Source organism: Syngnathus floridae, chromosome 2 (genome assembly GCF_059516105.1).
Source record: "Syngnathus floridae isolate MCC-2025c chromosome 2, RoL_Sflo_1.0, whole genome shotgun sequence".
NCBI classification, from domain to species: Eukaryota; Metazoa; Chordata; class Actinopteri; order Syngnathiformes; family Syngnathidae; genus Syngnathus; species Syngnathus floridae.
The window spans coordinates 8,321,179-8,339,611 of record NC_142414.1 but is presented as its reverse complement, the minus strand read 5'-3'; the positions used below and the strand labels follow the sequence as shown (position 1 = coordinate 8,339,611).

Here is an 18,433-nt window from a genome sequence, read left to right as displayed (position 1 = left end):
TTTGTTGTCTAGCCTATAAGATAGACTATAGACTATAAGATCAAATAAGTATCTTGAAACAAGCAGAATGATCTTGCTTGACAGTTTTATTTCAAGTCAAAATAACATAGCAAATTTAGGTTGAATTTTAAGAAATTATGTTACTTATGATTTCACTTTTTTCCAGCGTGAATCTCAACAAGGCTCAAACTCGTTCCACCAATTTTATTAGCAGCATCACAAGGACAGCATGTCAAACTGATTTCAGGACAACACCTTCTAGCAATAAATCTACTGAACAAAGAGCTTTACAAATTTCACTCACAAAATCCTGGCCCATAGTACAAGAGCAATTTATTAGTGACCCCCTAGACCCAAGAAAAAAATCCCTATGTATTTTTTTATAGAATACATAAGCTAGGCTTCATGGCCATTATTCTTTAGAGTTAAGACTCAGTCAGTTAGTTACAGATTTTGCCATATGTCATTTTCATACCATTAAATAAAAAAATGAAGAAAAAAAATAGTCTTTCCCTACTTCACATACAGCATTTCTTTTCTTTTTGTATACATGGAGCTGAGAGAAAACACAGAGTCAGTGAGAGCACTAGGGAGAAAAGGAAAGAGTTGGAAGAAGACCCGATCCATGGCTGAGACGATCATGTATCGAGGTTTTGGGCGGGGGGCCGTCAGGGCGTCCAACATGGCGGCGACGACCTTGTCTGGGCTGGTGAAGCCCGTTTTGCATGTGGATATAAAGTAATTGATGGCCATCTCAATGTAGTCGCGGTTGAAGATTTGCTTGCGCTCATCATCCAACTTGTTCCAAATATCGTTTTGGGTCTTCATCTTCACAATGTTGGTAGCTTGGCCGAAGTTACCCGGTTGAATGATGCTAACCTGAGAGAGGATACAAACTTTAAGGTTCCATCAGGGATTTCTTTTTCTTAATAATAATAATAAATTATATTTATATTGCACTTTACATTTTAAGAAAATCTCCAAGTGCTGACTTATTCAAATATTTCCCGAGGGGTGAGGACAAACCACAAACTGATTTTTTTTTTTATCACAACTGTTGGGTAATAAAATCAGCTAGAAATAATCCCGAAGTTTAACAAAAATCGCTTATCCTATTCCACGATCACCACATAAGCACTGTGAAGGGAAATGGAAACTATTATTTCATGCTGGTTTTACACAAGTTTGATACGCCAAAAGAAAGAAGCCTTTTTAGAAGTCTGCTGCCTTTCACATATTTTATTTTTTGCCTCAACATCACATGATTTGGTTGTGTTTGGGTTTCATCAAAAGTACCTTAACTCCAAAGCTGGCCATTTCCACCCGCAAGCAGTCAGCAAATGCTTCCAGTCCCCGTTTGGATACGCTGTAGCTCCCCATGTTCAGGCAGTTAAAGAACGAGAAGATGCTCGACACAAAGACCATCCGACCTGCGGTGGACAGGAACGAAAATAAATGAGTCGGTGGCGTGACAAGGGAAAGATCGCTTTGATCTCTTACCTTTTGCTGCACGCACTAAAGACAGGAAGGCCATGGTCATCCTGATGGCGCCAAAGAGGTTGATGTCCACCATGTGGCGGAAGTCTTCAATTGTGCTCCACTCGATCTCAGCCCAGTCTGAGATGCCGGCGTTATTCACCACCCCCCACAAGCCTGAGGACGAGCAGAAATCAGGAGCTTTCGGTCAAAATGATCATCATCAACTGTGGTCTCAGAACAGCTCCTTGAGGCACTCCGTTTCCAAATTCACAACATTAAAATGTCCATCATTAATCATCTCACCTTTCTCCGGCAGGTTCTCCTTCACGATCCTCTTTGCCTGCTCCACATCCTCATCATTGGTGACATCCAGTTTGAGGATTTTCAGATTACCTGAGCTCTCTCTGGTCAGGTTCTGGGCACCCAACCCCTGTGGAAACAAACAGCCGGCAAAGACCACAAAACCATTGTGGTCTAAGCGTCGAGCCAGTTCGTATCCAAAGCCGCTATCGCAGCCGGTTATCAGCACGGCAAAGCCGTGACCTTCCACCGGGGAACTGCGGTGCTGGCGGGATAAAAATTTTCCAAAGGCAACGAGAAGGACGACCAAGACGGGGATGAGGCAGAGGAGTTGGTAGGTGGGTAAAGAGGCAGTCATGTTGGCTGGACGTCTGTGGCATCTGCTGGTGAGGTCCATCAGCTGCTCCTTTATACTGATGTGAATGTTATCACAGAATTTGTTCAGGTTTGCATGTGACTTTAACGCTTCATTGGCGCTGCCACACTTAATTCGTATGGTATGACGAGAATCATCAAACTAACACGCTTTGCCATCCCTTTCAATTCATCTAACATAAACATTAGAATTTAAAAAACACCGATACGAATATGCCGGTGTTCCACAATATCTGTTCAAAGCCAATGAATAAAAAAGTTATAAATATCGTCCCACGTTAATGCTATTCTGTTTTGATTATTTTTTTCAATCAGCCAAACTTTTCAAATAATTGAAAGAAAAAAAAAACACCAACAATCAATTGGCAGTTTAAAAATTAGCACAACCTTTAAGATTTGTTGGAAAACCTTACGTTTTCTTTTAAAATCTGTTCAAATCCAACGAATAAATAAGTTATAAATATCGTCCCAAGTTAATGCTGTTCTGTTTTGATTATTTTTTTCAATCAGCCAAACTTTTCAAATAATTGAAAGAATAAAAACCCACCAACAAACAATTGGCAGTTTAAAAATTAGCACAACCTTTAAGATTTGTTGGAAAACCTTACGTTTTCTTTTAAAATCTGTTCAAATCCAAAGAATAAATAAGTTATAAATATCGTCCCAAGTTAAAGCTGTTCTGTATTGATTATGTTTTTCAATCAGCCACACTTTTCAAATAATTAAAAGAATAAAAACCCACCAACAAACAATTGGCAGTTTAAAATGAGCACAACCTTTGGGATTGGTTGGAAAACCTTACGTTTTCTTTTAAAATCTGTTCAAATCCAACGAATAAATAAGTTATAAATATCGTCCCAAGTTAATGCTGTTCTGTATTGATTAAGTTTTTCAATCAGCCAAACTTTTCAAATAATTAAAAGAAAAAAACCCCACCATCAAACAATTGGCAGTTTAAAAATTAGCACAACCTTTAAGATTTGTTGGAAAACCTTACGTTTTCTTTTAAAATCAATATTTACATCACACACGATTAAAATAAATTAAATTACATAAATTTGTCAAGTGCAAAAAAAGAATCACATTTTTCGTAAAAATTCACGGAATATTGACTCAATAGCAAGTAAAGTATAGCAAAGCTTTTTGATTTAAATCTCCCAAAAAATGTTCACGAGGATTCAACTAATTCCAGGTAGATGATTCCGCAAACCGAGTCTAATCGTGAACACGGGGTTGACTCACCCTGAGATGGAAAACTTGTTCCAAAATATTAATAATAGCTGTCAACTTGTGAGAAGGTTATCCGCCAGTTAAGCGCGTGCACTTCCTGTCCACACACAAAAAAAGCCACCCTCAATGGAGCACTGATGGGAGAAGAAAATCGATTCGCTTCTCCACACTCCTTGAATCGGAGCCTTTAATGACGTCATACAATGGCTGCAAGGAAAGGAAAGAACGGTGGCATGGGGTTAAACTGTTGATCGAATGAACGTTATCATCCATTTTATTATCATTAATCGTAGCACATTTGCTGGTGGGACTGAATTATATATATTTTGATTTCGTTGCAATCACACAGGAGTGAAACAAAATTTACAGCAGCTAAAATGCAATAATTTAGATCGCTGGTGCGGACATTTTTTATTTGGCAATAATTGCAGAACACCGTAAAACAGAAATGCCGTGACCCTGAAATTTAGGCTTCACTTTCTCAGAGTTTTCAAAGAAAATACTTTTTGGAATAACCCCCCGGGTCGATTCAGTCATGGTCGAAATATTTGGAAATTGTTCTTGTGTTCACTGTAAAATAAAAACTTTCTTTTCCAAAAAAAGAGGCTACTCATTTACGTTGAAAAATATTTCTTATTAATCAAATTTGTGGATATATTGTACATGTTTGCAGAATTCTTCTTGTATTCATAAGGTTGGAGTCTATTTGAAGTTAATGAATTGACCGGCATCATGCAAGCGCGCCTTCGTGTGGTCATGATAGGTACTGCAGATAAAACACAGGTTAACGCTTCGTTGTTTTTTTTAATTAGGGTTGGTTTACGATTTTAGCTCTGTCCTCAATACCCAAGGTAACAAGCTTCCAAAAAATAAGACCAAAAAGTAATATAAAGTCAAGTACAAGTAATATTTTGACCTTACAATGTCAGAGATCGTTTATTTACAACTGAATTGAAAATTGTGGAAAAAAACACATCTTTAAAGACACATAACATGAAATTTACTCCAAATCACAATACACAAAGTGACTTTTTTGAGAGCTCTAATTGCATTTAAGATACCTTTACATAAAAACTTCGCTAGAATGTGAGCAACAAATAAAACACATTTCACCCTTCTTTCAATAATTTGACATGAGTGAAATGTAAAATAACACATACAACCAAATATAAATATTACCACCAATCTTTGTGATTGGTGAATGCATGTCATTTAGCTGAAGCAGTTTTTGCATCTGACCAGGAGTCACACATTATTTGATGACAAAACACACCAGTGTAATCATATACATTTGGTGTGTGCACCCGTGAAAAAAAAAAAATAGCAACCACAGTACATAACCATGAAGGCTTTTTATGGCAAAGGCACTTCATCATTGATTTTTTTTTAATGTAAAGGCAGTGTTAGGTTTCCACCTTCCCGTAGGTGCCGTCGGGCGGTCGGTAGTGTCTCGGGAAGGCTTTGAGTTGCAGACAGTTGAAGGCGTATTTTCTGGAGCCCACGTTCTTCACGGTGTTCTCACGTCTGCAGCCCTCGCTGGTGAGACAAGAAACAGATCATGAGTCACAAAACTGAAGTTGGGATGAAAGGTTTTTTTTCCATCATGATTCACAACTACACAATAGGAAAACGGTTGTAAACATGAATGGGACATAAATATATCAGTTGTGGAAAATAAAAACACAAAATGGGCCTATAATTGAGCAATAGTGAATACAGTTTTATTGCAGAAGCATCATCCAGCTATAGTAGATCTTAAATATCCATACTTTCTTATATAACAGCTTTGAAATACATTTTCTGTACAACAGCACTTTCTAATCAACAATGTCAAGACAATAAAAATAAACTATATATTTTGCATTTATGAGCCTTTTGAAATAATCTGAGAGGAAGCACGTGTGATGATTATGGATCACGCTCAAATGGTTTCACCTAATTTTCTTTGATTTTTCCAGAAATGCTCAAAGGGTTTCTTGGAGGTAGTTCAGAACATGTGAGCAGACATAAAATAAAAATAAATACATAAATACTTCATTTGGACATTTCCAACAAATAAAAATACGTCAAAAGCAAGGTGCTAATTTTTGGGGAGGAACCTGACTAGAAATTATTTTCTTTGCCTTTTACATATTAGTCATGTGTCAAATTGAAAAGAAACAAACAAGAATGAGCAGTGCCAGTTTCCAGGCAACCCATCAGAGCAAGAACTGCCAAAATCGACACTCATTAAGCCTCGTTGAACTTTTACAAGGACAACTACAACATCACCATTAATCAGCGTAACAGTATTTTTGATTGTTCGGCTATTTTTACCCATTTTGCCCAGCGCTTGAGCAAGCTACATTGTCGCAACCTCGAACTTGCGTCTCGCTCGAAAGGCAGCAAAAGCAACAGCGTTGAGTTGCGCCACAAAAAAAATAATCCTTCATTCAATCGTCGACAGCAACCAAAACTAGTGCACGTATTTTCACGAAACACATTCTTGCCTCCTCTGGCATCAATCTAAACCTTTATAATGTGCAAATGTGCATGAAGACAGGGACAAGTATCTATTTCAATTCCTTAAATGTCATATTTGTACAAACTCATCTATTGGTTGATAGCCAGTTTCGGGCAGAAGCTTTCAAATATGTGATTCACAAACCATTAAGGTCACTTGACTTCATTTTCTGTATGCTGTTAATCATCCAAAGTGCTTTTCCAAACCGTAGTGGGCACACAGCAGAGTGACCACAGTCTGACATGAAATAACTGCTGCATAATATTAACCCGTTCGCTCCCATTGACGGCCATGGACGTCAAGGATTCATTTTAATTGGCCTGACAGTTAATCAGATCAGATCGGAACAGGATAATGTTTCTGGGATCGGAAACGGATCGGAGGCATCGGTTGTACATGCAGCAGAGTTAGCGAAGGACAATGGAACTGCTCCAGAACCCCACCCCCTAGTGGTGGCTATTGCAATCACACCAAAATAATTGGGCCGGGCGTTAGTGAACAAGGGATTCTCAGGCACTCAGCAGCATCGGAGTCTTGCCAAGATAAAAGTCACGCTGAGGAAGATCCAAGCCACCAGGAGGTTGGGACTGAGGGCCAGCAGGGGCAGCGAGTACAGGAGGCTGATGTCCAAGCGGTAGTCACGCACCGGCAGTAAACCGCTCAGGTTCTTCTGGATCACACCCTCCCTCGTCCCAACGCTGAGGTGTGGCGAGGGCAGGAAGGGCAAGGAGACATGAATCATGAAAAAGGGGGGGTGACCAAAAAAGCGGCACGGGAGGAGCAAGAAATCGACGGGAGGAGAGGACGGCAAAATAAACACACAGCGGAGAGGTGACGCAATGAAAAATAATGACAAGGCCCATGAAGGTTCTCGAAAAAAAATAAATGAGTCGCATGATAGTCATAGGAAGAAGGAAGCGGGAAAAGAAGAGAAAGAGAGAGAAAACAGGAGACAATTCAGAAAGATGAATATTAGTAAATGTCAATATATTGGACTGTTGCTAAGATTCTCGGAGTAGCCTTTTTTTTTTTCATGCTTGGTGGCTGATGAGGGAGTGTGGAGTGGAAAAAGGGGTGCGAGGTAAATATAACCGCCGACTACTAGACCAGCTGGAAAATCCACCCATAATTTCTTAATTTTTTTTTTTAACTATGTGTGTCTCACCTGCGCATACAGTCGAGCGCCTGAGTGAAGACCTGCGGCGCCATGCCGTGCTCGTGCTGCAGGATCAGGCATTGCTCCAAGGTGACCGACATGGCCGTGCGGTCCTTGGCGCTTTTGCAGCTTGTGAAACGAACCCCATTAAGCCGTCGACAGATCTGAGATGAGCCGAGAAGACGGATCAATGAGCGAGAAAGTCTGCTAGCTAAAAACGAAGGCTTAAGAGGAAGTTCACCTCAGCAGCCTGCCAGAGGATGTCCACGTTCTTGTTTTTCCGGGCCTCCACGTTCTTCCCCAAAAACCTGAGCAGCTCCGGAAGGCAGGTCTGAGAACGAGACCTCGGCAGGCCTGCGCGTCGGGAAAGGACATTTTATTGGCGATGCAAATCGTGACGTTTCTTTCGATGTATTGCCGAACGCTTACAATCCTCGGGCAGGACTTCTTTAAACTGTTCGTAGTAAGAAATGAGCCTCGTCAAACTCTCCATGTTGATGAACTCCTGAAGGGACGTGTCTCCAAACCTAAAACATGCAAATTCAGCTAAGCATCACTAGTGCTATCTTCATTTCAAAGTTCAAATTATTTGGGTCACCAAGTAGTGCTATTCATATGTCAAATCGATTTTGCTATTGACTTCAATTGATATATCATCAATCCGTTCCAGGATTTTTGTATTCTTTGTACTATTTTGTACTCACTTCTCTGCCAGCGTCTGCTGCTCGTTGATGCCAACGTTGAAGTGCAGCGGCTGGACCCTCAGTAGCATCCCGCTCTGGATTTCCCGTGGCAACGCGTCAAACATGGTTGCCGGCAGAGGGATCCGGACATTGAAACCGTCGCGGTTACCCGTGATGATGGGCAGCATATCCAAGGCCGAGCTGCCCGTCGCCTGGGTGACCTTCAAAACATCCCGGTAAAATTTGTCAGGCAAGATATGCGGCGAGAACAACCTCAGGGATGCACACACCTTAAAGGTAACGTTTCGCAGATCCATGACCCCGACGCTCATGTCCTCCAGCATGGCCAACTCTTCCCCTAAAAAAACGCACGAAGAACTTAAAAAATACATTTTCTGATCATCTTGGAAAAATGTACTTGATTTTCGCCGATTGTACCGTAGGTGCTGAGCAGGGACTCAAACTGAGCCAGCAAGCCGATGGTGTAAAGCTGCCGAAGGAATCCGTTATCACGTAGACAGTTCCTCAGTTTGATAATGAAGCCGCACACCAGAGCGGTAAGCTGCAAACACACATACGAAGAAACACGTCAACATGTCATGTGACCGCGCGACAGTCACGATGTACCGACCGCCTGGCAGAAAACGACGTCGCGGCGGTACTGCAGCGAGACGTTCATGGCGACGGTGGGGGCGACGTCTTGCATCAGTAGGAAGACCATGGACTTTTTGGCCTGCTCGCTCATCATGGCCACGCAGTCGGTGAGGGTGGTGAGGAGCGGGTACAGCGCCTCGCTCCATTCTCCTGGAATCAAGAATCGAGTCAGATTCACAGACATGGTTGAAAAGAAAACAGATCTTACCTGGGTACGCCTCCTCAACGTTGGGGCTTCCGTCGAGAGGAAGGGATGCCCGACTGGCGAGCGCTGTAAAGTCACAGGAACGCGCAGAAAAATGAATGAGGACCTATTTGAGAACCATTGCTTTCGAGAAAACGATTTTTTTTGGATGATTTTTCAAGAGTGACAGATTCCAAAACTTGGAGGTGAGGGAAATATAGAAACGGATGGATGGATAAACCTACAGGTTTTGGGGTCAAAGTTCACAGGGCATACGGATGAGAAGCCAGGCAAAGAGGATGATGATGGAGGCAATGATGAAGATGACGATGGACACTCTTGTGATGAACTTCCCGGGTTGATCCAGAAAGCGCGTCTTTTTCCATCACCTTTGCACGCCAGAGATTTTGTCATTGCGCCATTTTTTTTAAAAACTATTTTAATCACGTTTCCAGGCATCTTAATATTTTTGTGGCAGATTTAACTTCGAGTTACCTTTCTTAACGCCGGCGCCCTGCAAGTCCGAGTGGGCTCTCTCTCGAACGGCGTCGTCGGGATTTTCTTTTCGGAGCAGCTTGTCTACGCGCTGGATGATGCACTCTAGCGATTTGTCCACGTTTATCCACACTTTCTCCTGACAGTGAAGAGGCAGTTCCATAAACGGAATTACAAAATACAAAAAATGTGAGTATGTGTGTCACGCACCCACTCCTCCTCATGCCAGTCCACGTGCAGCGACGATCGACTGCTGCTACCGCTCCACTTAGCGAGGAGCGTGTCCTGGTCGTTGCGGAGGACGACTTGTTCCGACTCGGCGGAAGGAGACGATTTGGAGGCGACGTACTCGGGCCGAGCTGCATTCAGCGCCTGAATGGCCGAGGCGAGCAGCTTACAGTCGCAAACCGTCACCAGCTGTCGAGTCTGAGCGGGGAAATGTCACGCCAGGTCATGTGATCGTCACGTGGCGATCGTTTAGACATGCCGGTCGAGTACCTTATCGGCCAGCGTGGCGAGTGTTCTTTCCAGCGCGCTAACCGAGCGTTCCTTGGCGGCTCTGGAAAGTCTCTCGGCGTAATAGTTGACTTGCGTTTTCAGGGTGTTGACGTGGGCGATGATCTCTTTGGCTCGAAGCACATCCTGAGGAATGAAGACGATAGACTGCGAGCTGGACAGGGCGCTGCTGCAGAGAGCAAATATCCCGTTTTAGAAACTTGGCTTAGATTTTCGATGGTTTACTTATAGGATATGGCAGGGGTGTCCAAAATATGGCTCGGGGGCCATTTCAGGCCACCTTCCATTTTTTTTGGCCAGATACTCAAAATAATATTTAATACAGCCTGCAAGTAAAAAGTGAGACTCACAAATGTAGAAAAAAAATTGCCTTTTCACCTTTAACAGAAAGCAGTTTTTCAAAACAACTTTTATATATAAAATTGCTTGATTGGCTATTTTTTTTTCATGTTTAATGAATTCAAGCTGAAGAATGTTAAAGTGTATTTTTCGATTTTCTTGTATATGGCCCTCAGAGTAAAATGATTGGACACCCCTGGTAAACTTAGAGTCTCACACAAAAATATATCTTATATTATTAATAATAAATTATTCTAAAAATGCTTATTACGCACAGTAAGTATTTCCATAGCAGGCACATCAGATGACATGCACATTAATCCAAACAATGCAACAAGGACACTTCAAATAAGCTCAATTTTGACATTTTTAAATCCCCCAAACATAGCACAAAAGTTTAACACTAAATTTCCTAGAGGTGTGAACGTGAGCACGTGATTGGCTGTTGGGTCATGTGTGAATGCGGCGTGATGACTGCTTGTTGCACAAACACAAACAAAACGAAAAGAAGCAAAGCAACTCACCAAAGCTCCTCATATGCGCTGACCACAAAAGTCACAAAAACAAAACTATTAAAAGGGAAGCTTGGGAAAAACGAAAATGCAGAAATAACGCAATAATTCACAAAGTAAACTGACTGGAGCCAAATGATAAACTGAGTGAATTGAAAGGAAAATATGATTTTGTGATCTTTTTCGCAAACAGTTTGTGAACTTACTGTTTTTTTGCCTCCTCAAATTTTTGGGTGAGTTTCCTCAAGCCGCCGTTTTTAAACCCTTGGCAGTGTGCAGCCGGCGCCCCGACGGTGACGATATCGTAAGTGTCTTCTAGAAGGAAACAAAATGTGAGTCCAACATGACCGAGATAGCGAGGGAGTCTTGTATGCGGTTCTGACCGAATCCCAGATCATCCTGCACCCTCATCCTCTGAATGTGCAAATTGGTAGGCATTAATTCCATCTTCTTGTCGGCTTTGCGGCTGCTGGCTTTGAATGACGGGCCTGGCGGGGGGGGAGGGGGAGCGAGATAGAGATAGCGGCTACAGTCTCATCGTACATTAAGCAAAAAAAAAAAAATCATCTGATCGATTGCCAATCAATTTTGCAGTGGGGATAGGGCACGAGGCCACGATAAGAACCGTAACGACGATCCTTAATCCCAAATTTCTCAGTCAATAATACCGATGACAATTTTCTAACATAAGATTGGCGTCTCGTGAGCGTGCTAATTCTGCTAACGGATTTGAAAGCTGTTCTGCTTCTCTTTTTGTGCAAGTGCCGTCAACAGATAATAATATTCCAACCTCTGTAGTTTCCGAGGTCAGTCAGCGTTTCTTGATACGAGGCCGTGGCCGTCTGGTAGTGTGAGACGATTTGTCGTCGGAGGTTCTCCCAGCATGGCGACAACTCTCCCAGCTCCTGGAGCTCGACGACACTGCCGTGGGAAAATATTCAAATATAACGTCGCCGTCCAATACAAAGCAATCTTCAAGCGTGTCGTACCGGGCCGCATCCTCCTCCAGTAGTAATTTGACAAATTGCTTGGGGACGTTCACGGACAGGATGCTCTCGGCCATCTGCTCCAGCACCCTCAGGTGGTTGCCGTCCGTCGTTGGGAGGCGGTACATTCTGGACATGGTGCCGCCGAATACTGAGGAGATTAAATATTTGATGTGTGTTATTTTCAGAGCCTTCCTGACACTCGGAGGAGGAATCGATACACTCCTGGATAATATGATGTGATGCAGACATCGATCGTGTGTGAAATGGAAAATGGTGACATTTATACCGAAGGACCTCGTCATACCTGCACGCAGGAGGCTGTCTCTGCATAGTGAGGCGTACTTGATTCGAACTCCCATCGCCTCTGCGAGGCTCTCGTCCACCGGCAGCACCGTCTACAGCAGGGGTGTTAAAGTCATTTTAGTTATAGTCATAGGCTACAAAACAAACTGATGAAGAACTAGTTTTGAAATCAGAGAGTAGTGAAAACTGTTGCAATATTTTAAAAAGACAAATGGTAGTAAATATTGGAAGCAATATGTTTTTGTTTTTTTTAAAAGTGAAATTTGTCACATACAATGATGTGGCGGGCCGTATCTGGGCCCCCGGGCCTTGAGTTTGACACCTATGGTCTACAGCTTGGATGTCAAACTCATTTTTGTCACGGGCCGCATTGTAGTCATAGTTTCCTTCGAAGTGCCATTATGCAATTGATGAATAATTAAATTTGAAACCAGAGACTAGTAAAAACTGTTCAAATATTTTTAAAGGCTCAATGGTAACAAAAATTGCTAGCAATATCTGTATTTTTTTTTTTAAAGGTGAAGAAAATGTGTAATTTTAGTATTGACAGATGAAGTTGATGCACAATTTGTCTTCGGGGGCCACATAAAATGATGTGACGGGCCGTATCTGGCCCCCGGGCCTTGAGTTTGACACCGATGGTCTCTACTGGGAACTATGGAGGAAGTGGCTCGACGATACGCTTCATAAGTGACTTCTGGTGTCTTTCTGCATCCTACCCGGCCGTTGATCCCATCTGGAAGGCGGCTGACGGCAAGTCTCTGATCTGCTCTCTCCTCCATCTTCCACGCGGCCACCGTGATATTCCCCACACGCTTGTTCTCCGCCGACCTGTGCGTCAAAATCGATGTAGCTAGAACGTAAGCAACTCGGAAGAATACTTCACACGTTACCTGAGCTCCATCTCTAATCTGTGGTCTTTGTCCTGCAACAACTCCTTCACGGGGAAAAGTGCCGAGCCCAGCATGTACATCTTAACGGAGGTAAAAATAAAATAATTTGAGTTCCTCGTGCGAGTAACCGGGACGACTGCGAGCGCGGATGTCACACCGTGCCCTGGGAACGATCCTTCACGTCGTAGACGACCAGTTTGACCTGCGTCTGATGGTTGATGTTGGAATCCTGGAAGAAGGCGATGCTGCTGAGGAAGATGGGGTTGCTCGTACCCTGTTGACAATATTATTCAGCACCTCGAAAACATGCCTCGGCGAGTCGTTCTGTGCAATGTATGAGTTTCACCTCTATGACTTCCGTCTGGGCGTGTTTGGTCCAGAAAGCCTGTGGAGGTGTTGTGCAGCTCACCGCTACGAAAGCATTTGGTTTTCGATCCAAAGCAGGATTCAGGAGTTCTGCGCAAGCTGCCGAAAAACACGCGCAGTCAACAATTACCCCGGCAAACGAATCGAGGCAAATTTTTGGGACTCACCGATACTGAACTCCAGCACAGGTTCATCTGGGTCTTGACTATTTCCTGGAACACAATGTAGGACCTCATCAGCTGGTGATAAGTCAAATATCGACGAACAATGGCAATGCTTTGGCGCCATCTGGTGGCATCTCACTGTCAATGATTGTACTTTAAAGTGAGTTTAGGAATTTAATTCAGTCGTAACTAGTGCTTTGACGCCATCCTGTGTTGTCAATGAACTTAATGTCTTTTTTATATGACATGGTCGATATTGTTCGAGCGTAATCTTCATCTCGCTTACCTGCTAGCGCCAAGCCGATCATCTCACTGGACAACTGGAACGTGTTTGCCCGGTAGACTGACCACGGCCTCTGGGCCCGGCCGGCGCGCTCTCTGCCCCCTGACATGTTGGTTCGGGAGGAGGCCCGGATGGCAGGAGGCCCGAAGTCTTAAGTCCGTGCCGTCACGCACTCCCATGTGATTTGCTCGCCTACCCAGTCAGGAGTCACAATTTCGTAGCGAAGATGATCTTTCTACATGACAAAAAAAAGAACAATGCAGTTGTTTACAATGAAACGTAATGTACCAGTTAGGCAGAAATATTTTGTTGTGTTTCTGGGAACATTTCAAATCTCAGTTCCATTCTCACTGCCTGCTTGCAGACAAAAAAAGAGGAACACGTCAGACCACAAAAGGAATAAGTAAATAAAAAAGGAAGAGCTTGTGAAACAGTGATACAGAAAAAGAGTTTTGTCCACACAGTCCAAATTAGATCAAAGTGGAAGAAGTGAAGATTTAAAAAAAAAAAAAAAAAAAGGAGACTAAAACACAAACCACACTACAGTACTGTCCAAATTTAATTTTCAACTTTTAAATTCCTTCAGGCTGTAAAGCGCAAACAGTATTCAAGATGAATAATGTGTGCAGTATCTAAAGCACACACAAAATATTCTTCAGGCTGCACTCGCTAATATTTATATTACATGCTATAATATTCATTACATCGACATGGTGAACACGGATTTCTTTTTTTGCATTTTACAGAAAATGTACAGGACCGTGTATTTAATGTTTGAAAAAAAAAAAAATTCCTTAGGTTGAGAAGGATTTATGTCAAGTGTGCTTCTGGGTTAATCGCTGATGGCCTACTTCCTAATAACTGGTCCACGCAGAACTCTCGTTCCAGTTTGACATCTATTAAGGCCAGTGGACCGGAAAAGACGTACAATTTGATACATTTTAGCTGGTAAGACAGTGGATATAAAAATTAAATAGATGACTGTGTTTAAAGTACACGGTTTCAATCATTCATTCTGTGCTGGGGGGGGGGAAGCAAAAAGTGGCCATACAAGGGCGCTTCAAATCCTTGCTTCAAGTGTGTGTATACCTTTTGGAGGCACATGTGCTCAGGATTTACGGTCAATGGAAAATCTGGGACACACTCTTTCATTTTCTACGACTTATCCTGGTCAGAGTCCAGGGTGAGCTGGAGCCCATCCCAACTAAATAGACAAGCATTCGTTCACATTTACACCTATTTTTCTATATTATGCTTATGTTGTGTTATAATATATTATATTATATTGTATTATATTATATTATATTATACTACATTATGTTATATTATGAATATTATAATATATATAGTATATATAATACTATTATATATAGTATATATTATATTATATCTATATTATATTTAACCTATTTAGAGTCAAGAGCATGCACATTTCCGGGGGGTCATGGAAACATTGAAAACATTTATTTCGCGGTCATGAAGTTCGCCTCTCACTTGCTCTAACATGCTTTCCTTTTTGAAACTGCTTTGTGACTCACATGTAGAAATGTGTGTGTGTGTTTCTGTGCGTGCGTGTGTGTCAGTGTGCTTGGAGCGCGTCCAGTTCACCAAACATGGTAATGAGATTTTTTTTTTTTAACGGGGTTGTCTTTGGCAAAATGAGCAAGGTGAAGTCAGCTTCATCTTCTCCGAAATCTGCTTCTTCTTACTTGAAAAATGCACTTGTTGCTTTATGAATTAGCTCACATTTTTCTTTTTTCTTTAAAGAAAGATGAAATAAATGTGGCAGTATCTTACAATATTGAAGAGATCTTTTTTTTTTTTTAATCCCCGGGAGGTGAAAGGGGCAACTGAAGAGCAGGGTGGCATGGGGGGGTCACGATCTGATGAGAAAACACAAGGCAATCTTTAGTACTCATGACGTGTCGACAAAAATGAAAAGCTCCCCCCTGCAAAAGTGCCCACCCCCCCACGTTAGTTGAAGCTAATACTTAGCGCACTGTGTGTGCCATCTGCGATCTCATTAGACTCGAGCATGAATAATGTCTTTGGACAGACAGAGCAGCTGTAAGCCTTTCACATGATAATGACCATCGCCGAGCTCCAACTATCACGCCGAGTCACCGTCGGAGCCTCTGGAAATGGAACCGGTCCTACTCTGTATGCGTAGAGCCATCTCGTTCCCAGGGATATATTTATTTCATTATTTGCTGACACGTATTTGCTCAAGTTTGTGGCTCTTTGTATGTTCGAAGCCTGCTACGTATTAAATGTGTTCTATTTTTGCCCATTGAGTCTTTCTAAAAACGAAAGGAGGATTTTTTCTGGTGCAGATGTCTGATAAAACCCGATTAGCATTTATCAATCCAAATGCATGCAGTCACTGTCCTGGCAGCTGCTAGCAACCACCATGATGATGCACTTTCCTTAAAATGTCTAAACAAAAGTGTCCGGATGCCAACATGGGGTCATGATCAGCGTGAATCAGTGTCGCATGACAGCTTCCATCTCGGCACGTCGCCGAGGATGCCTCCTCTCGCCAACCGTGGATGTAAACAAAGTCACGTTGTCGAGAGTCTCACGAGGCAAAGACGGAGCTGCGGTCGGTCTTAGAACCTCTCATCTTCCTCTGACACGCCAGCGGCCAGCCTGGCCTTTTAACTCTTTCACTTCGGCAAAAACGATATCACGTTATAGGTTGATTGATTAGATTAGATAAAATGGATGGATGGATGGATGGATGGATGGATGGATGGATGGATGGATGGATGGATGGATGGATGGATGGATGGATGGATGGATGGATGGATGGATGGATGGATGGATGGATGGATGGATGGATGGATGGTGAGGATGCTGAGGATGGTGAGGATGGTGAGGATGGATGGATTACTATATTAGAATACAGGAACACCTGCAGGTTATTTTTTTCCACATTTTGGGTGATGCGCCAGCACGCATGCACACACAGCTTTGATTTCTCATTTTTCAATCCACCCCCATCCCCCTCGACACTCATTAATGATTCATTAGACCGGACCCTGAGAGATCCAGTATCATCGTTCTGTTTCTGTGTCACAGTCCCTCAGCTAACAGATGTATTACATTAAATCCTGATACATTACATGTATTGTTTTACTCTCATGTGTAAAAAAGAGTTAGGGTTTCAAGCTAGGGTTTCAAACTTGGGTTAGGGTTTCAAACTAGTGTTTAAAACTAGGTTTAGGGTTTCAAACTAGGGTTTAAAGGTAGGGTCAGGGGTTCAAACTAGGGTGAGGGTTTCAAACTAGGGTTAGAATTTCAAACTAGGAATTCAAACTAAGGTTAAGGTTTCAAACTAGGCTTTCAAAGTAGGGTTAGGGTTTCAAACTAGGGTTATGGTTTCAAACTAGGGTTAGGGTTTCAAACTAGGGGTTCAAACTAGGGTTAGGGTTTTAAACTAAAACAAATGATTGATTAAAAAATGTTTTTACTTTCCATGCCTTTAAAAAATAGGCCCTCATTTCAAATTGACATACATAACTTATGATTCAATTACTGTATGATCCCTAACATGTCAGAAAACAGCCCAACAATTTGATAACTGTTTTTTTCGGAGGTCAAATCACATTTTTGAATTCTGATTCGACATGTTCCTCCTATCATCGTTGGTCAGCACATCCGCCTCATAATTTACCGTTCGATTGCGGTGGTTGTCAACTTTTCATGATGTCCTCGAGAGATATTGTCAAAATTGTAAAAATTCAAACTATAAACAAGCACAACAGCACTTTGGTTCATGTTCACCTCAATGACCTTCAGGGTGAAACCCACTGAATGACAAAAAAACTGGCAGAGAAACGTGTTGCATTTCATATCATTCCAAGGATGTAAAAGAAATCATCATTGCCACCTCGTACGCACGCTCGCACACTCATGCACAGAAACAAGAAGAGAAAAACAACAATAGTATCCCAGGAGGATAAAATAGTGTTTCCTAAGTTACGTAATGGAGCTAAAGACTGCGATCTGGCTGACACAACGCAGGCAGGCTCAAACTGCAACTACACAATTGAGTCATTTCCTGCCAGGGACTCATCACCAAATCCGTTTTCAGGCATGCTTGACCTTCCATTTTCCGAATTACGCAAATGCAAAGCATAAACAACACAACTTGACAGGGAACATGTCAACAATACAAAAAGACTGAAATCTGCGAACAAGCTCCTTTTTCAAAGATGTAAACACTAACGCAACAACACAGGAAAAGCCACATCACATCGATTAAGATATTATTTAAGTGCAAATAAGTGTTGTGTGGTAATTACTTACATTCTGCTTTCCATTACATAGTAGATTAATCACGTAAAATATGGGAAAAAAATGTTATTTGGCGTCGGGACGTCTTTCCGACTGCGGCAGAAGTGACAGGCAGCCGAGCGGGCTAGTTCCGCCTCCTGCGTGACATCAGGTGACGTCATCACGTACAAGAAACGTCACTTTCTTTCGTATGTATCAGTGGTTGTCAACCGGTGGTCCGCGGACTTCTAGTGGTCCGTGGGGGTAATGCAGGTGGGTTGCGATATTGGAAATAATTGTAACGTTTTAAAAATTAGATTGGTGTATTATTTAGACGAATTGTTTTCCAGCTAATTTTGTAAATTCATTTACCCGTTCAAATTATGTCAAATGTAGCTGAGATTCCGAAAATAGACATGCAGTTGAAAATAAATAGCCTGTATAGGTTTATCCTCGTCCAGTGCAAAATAATAAAAAAGAAAAGAAAACTAAAACAAGACCAAAATACAAATTTAAATTTAATTTAAACTTTTACACACAATACTCAGTCTATAATTACAGTACAACTACGGCCTACATACAGTAACGTAGTAGGTCTAGGTGTTCTGTCATAGTTCATAAGGTGTATTCATATTATTGCAAGCAACTGAAACATTGTGCATGGCTTTTTAAAGGACTAAGAAACATTGTACTCTAAATTCCCCACCCCACCCAGATTTTTATTAAAACTG

At 42.1% G+C, this 18,433-nt stretch overlaps 2 protein-coding genes across 12 annotated transcripts; both read right to left on the bottom strand.

Moving 5' to 3' along the window:
* Window positions 1-189: 189 nt before the first annotated feature.
* On the bottom strand, window positions 190-3,568 carry LOC148401548 (D-beta-hydroxybutyrate dehydrogenase, mitochondrial). Its single transcript, XM_088369682.1, has 5 exons — window positions 3,397-3,568; window positions 1,783-2,192; window positions 1,501-1,653; window positions 1,297-1,430; window positions 190-879 (listed from the first exon to the last, which is right to left on the bottom strand). Exons 2-5 carry the CDS (start codon window positions 2,174-2,176, stop codon window positions 514-516), a joined length of 1,047 nt encoding a protein of 348 aa, XP_088225808.1. The 5' UTR covers window positions 2,177-2,192; window positions 3,397-3,568; the 3' UTR covers window positions 190-513.
* A 717-nt stretch (window positions 3,569-4,285) lies between these two features.
* On the bottom strand, window positions 4,286-17,897 carry inpp4ab (inositol polyphosphate-4-phosphatase type I Ab). 11 transcript variants are annotated; one of them, XM_088369671.1, is made up of 27 exons: window positions 17,736-17,897; window positions 15,222-15,307; window positions 13,428-13,659; window positions 13,145-13,189; window positions 12,958-13,076; window positions 12,769-12,885; window positions 12,612-12,691; window positions 12,438-12,549; window positions 11,720-11,810; window positions 11,416-11,563; window positions 11,217-11,347; window positions 10,810-10,914; window positions 10,633-10,741; window positions 10,439-10,456; window positions 9,558-9,744; window positions 9,270-9,485; window positions 9,060-9,198; window positions 8,810-8,953; window positions 8,589-8,651; window positions 8,358-8,530; window positions 8,165-8,288; window positions 8,017-8,084; window positions 7,748-7,947; window positions 7,473-7,570; window positions 7,285-7,397; window positions 7,053-7,207; window positions 4,286-4,920 (listed from the first exon to the last, which is right to left on the bottom strand). In XM_088369671.1, exons 3-27 carry the CDS (start codon window positions 13,531-13,533, stop codon window positions 4,788-4,790), a joined length of 2,994 nt encoding a protein of 997 aa, XP_088225797.1. In that variant the 5' UTR covers window positions 13,534-13,659; window positions 15,222-15,307; window positions 17,736-17,897; the 3' UTR covers window positions 4,286-4,787. The 11 variants fall into 11 exon arrangements, with proteins under 11 accessions (XP_088225797.1, XP_088225799.1, XP_088225798.1 ...); XM_088369673.1 differs by having other exon boundaries at window positions 9,558-9,741; XM_088369663.1 differs by lacking the exon at window positions 4,286-4,920 and adding an exon at window positions 5,084-6,585.
* Window positions 17,898-18,433: the final 536 nt, after the last annotated feature.

What these genes read in the sequence shown, in the direction of transcription:
- LOC148401548 (XM_088369682.1), bottom strand. Translation starts at nt 2,176, where the DNA reads ATGGACCTCACCAGCAGATGCCACAGACGTCCAGCCAACATGACTGCC. An exon ending in TTTAGTGCGTGCAGCAAAAG is followed by an intron (nt 1,431 to 1,500) that starts GTAAGAGATCAA and finishes TGTCCACCGCAG; the next exon opens with GTCGGATGGTCTTTGTGTCG. An exon ending in TGGCCAGCTTTGGAGTTAAG is followed by an intron (nt 880 to 1,296) that starts GTACTTTTGATG and finishes ATCCTCTCTCAG; the next exon opens with GTTAGCATCATTCAACCGGG.
- inpp4ab (XM_088369663.1), bottom strand. Translation starts at nt 13,533, where the DNA reads ATGTCAGGGGGCAGAGAGCGCGCCGGCCGGGCCCAGAGGCCGTGGTCA. An exon ending in GATCGGCTTGGCGCTAGCAG is followed by an intron (nt 13,190 to 13,427) that starts GTAAGCGAGATG and finishes ATTGTGTTCCAG; the next exon opens with GAAATAGTCAAGACCCAGAT. An exon ending in GCGCTCGACTGTATGCGCAG is followed by an intron (nt 6,586 to 7,052) that starts GTGAGACACACA and finishes GCCACACCTCAG; the next exon opens with CGTTGGGACGAGGGAGGGTG.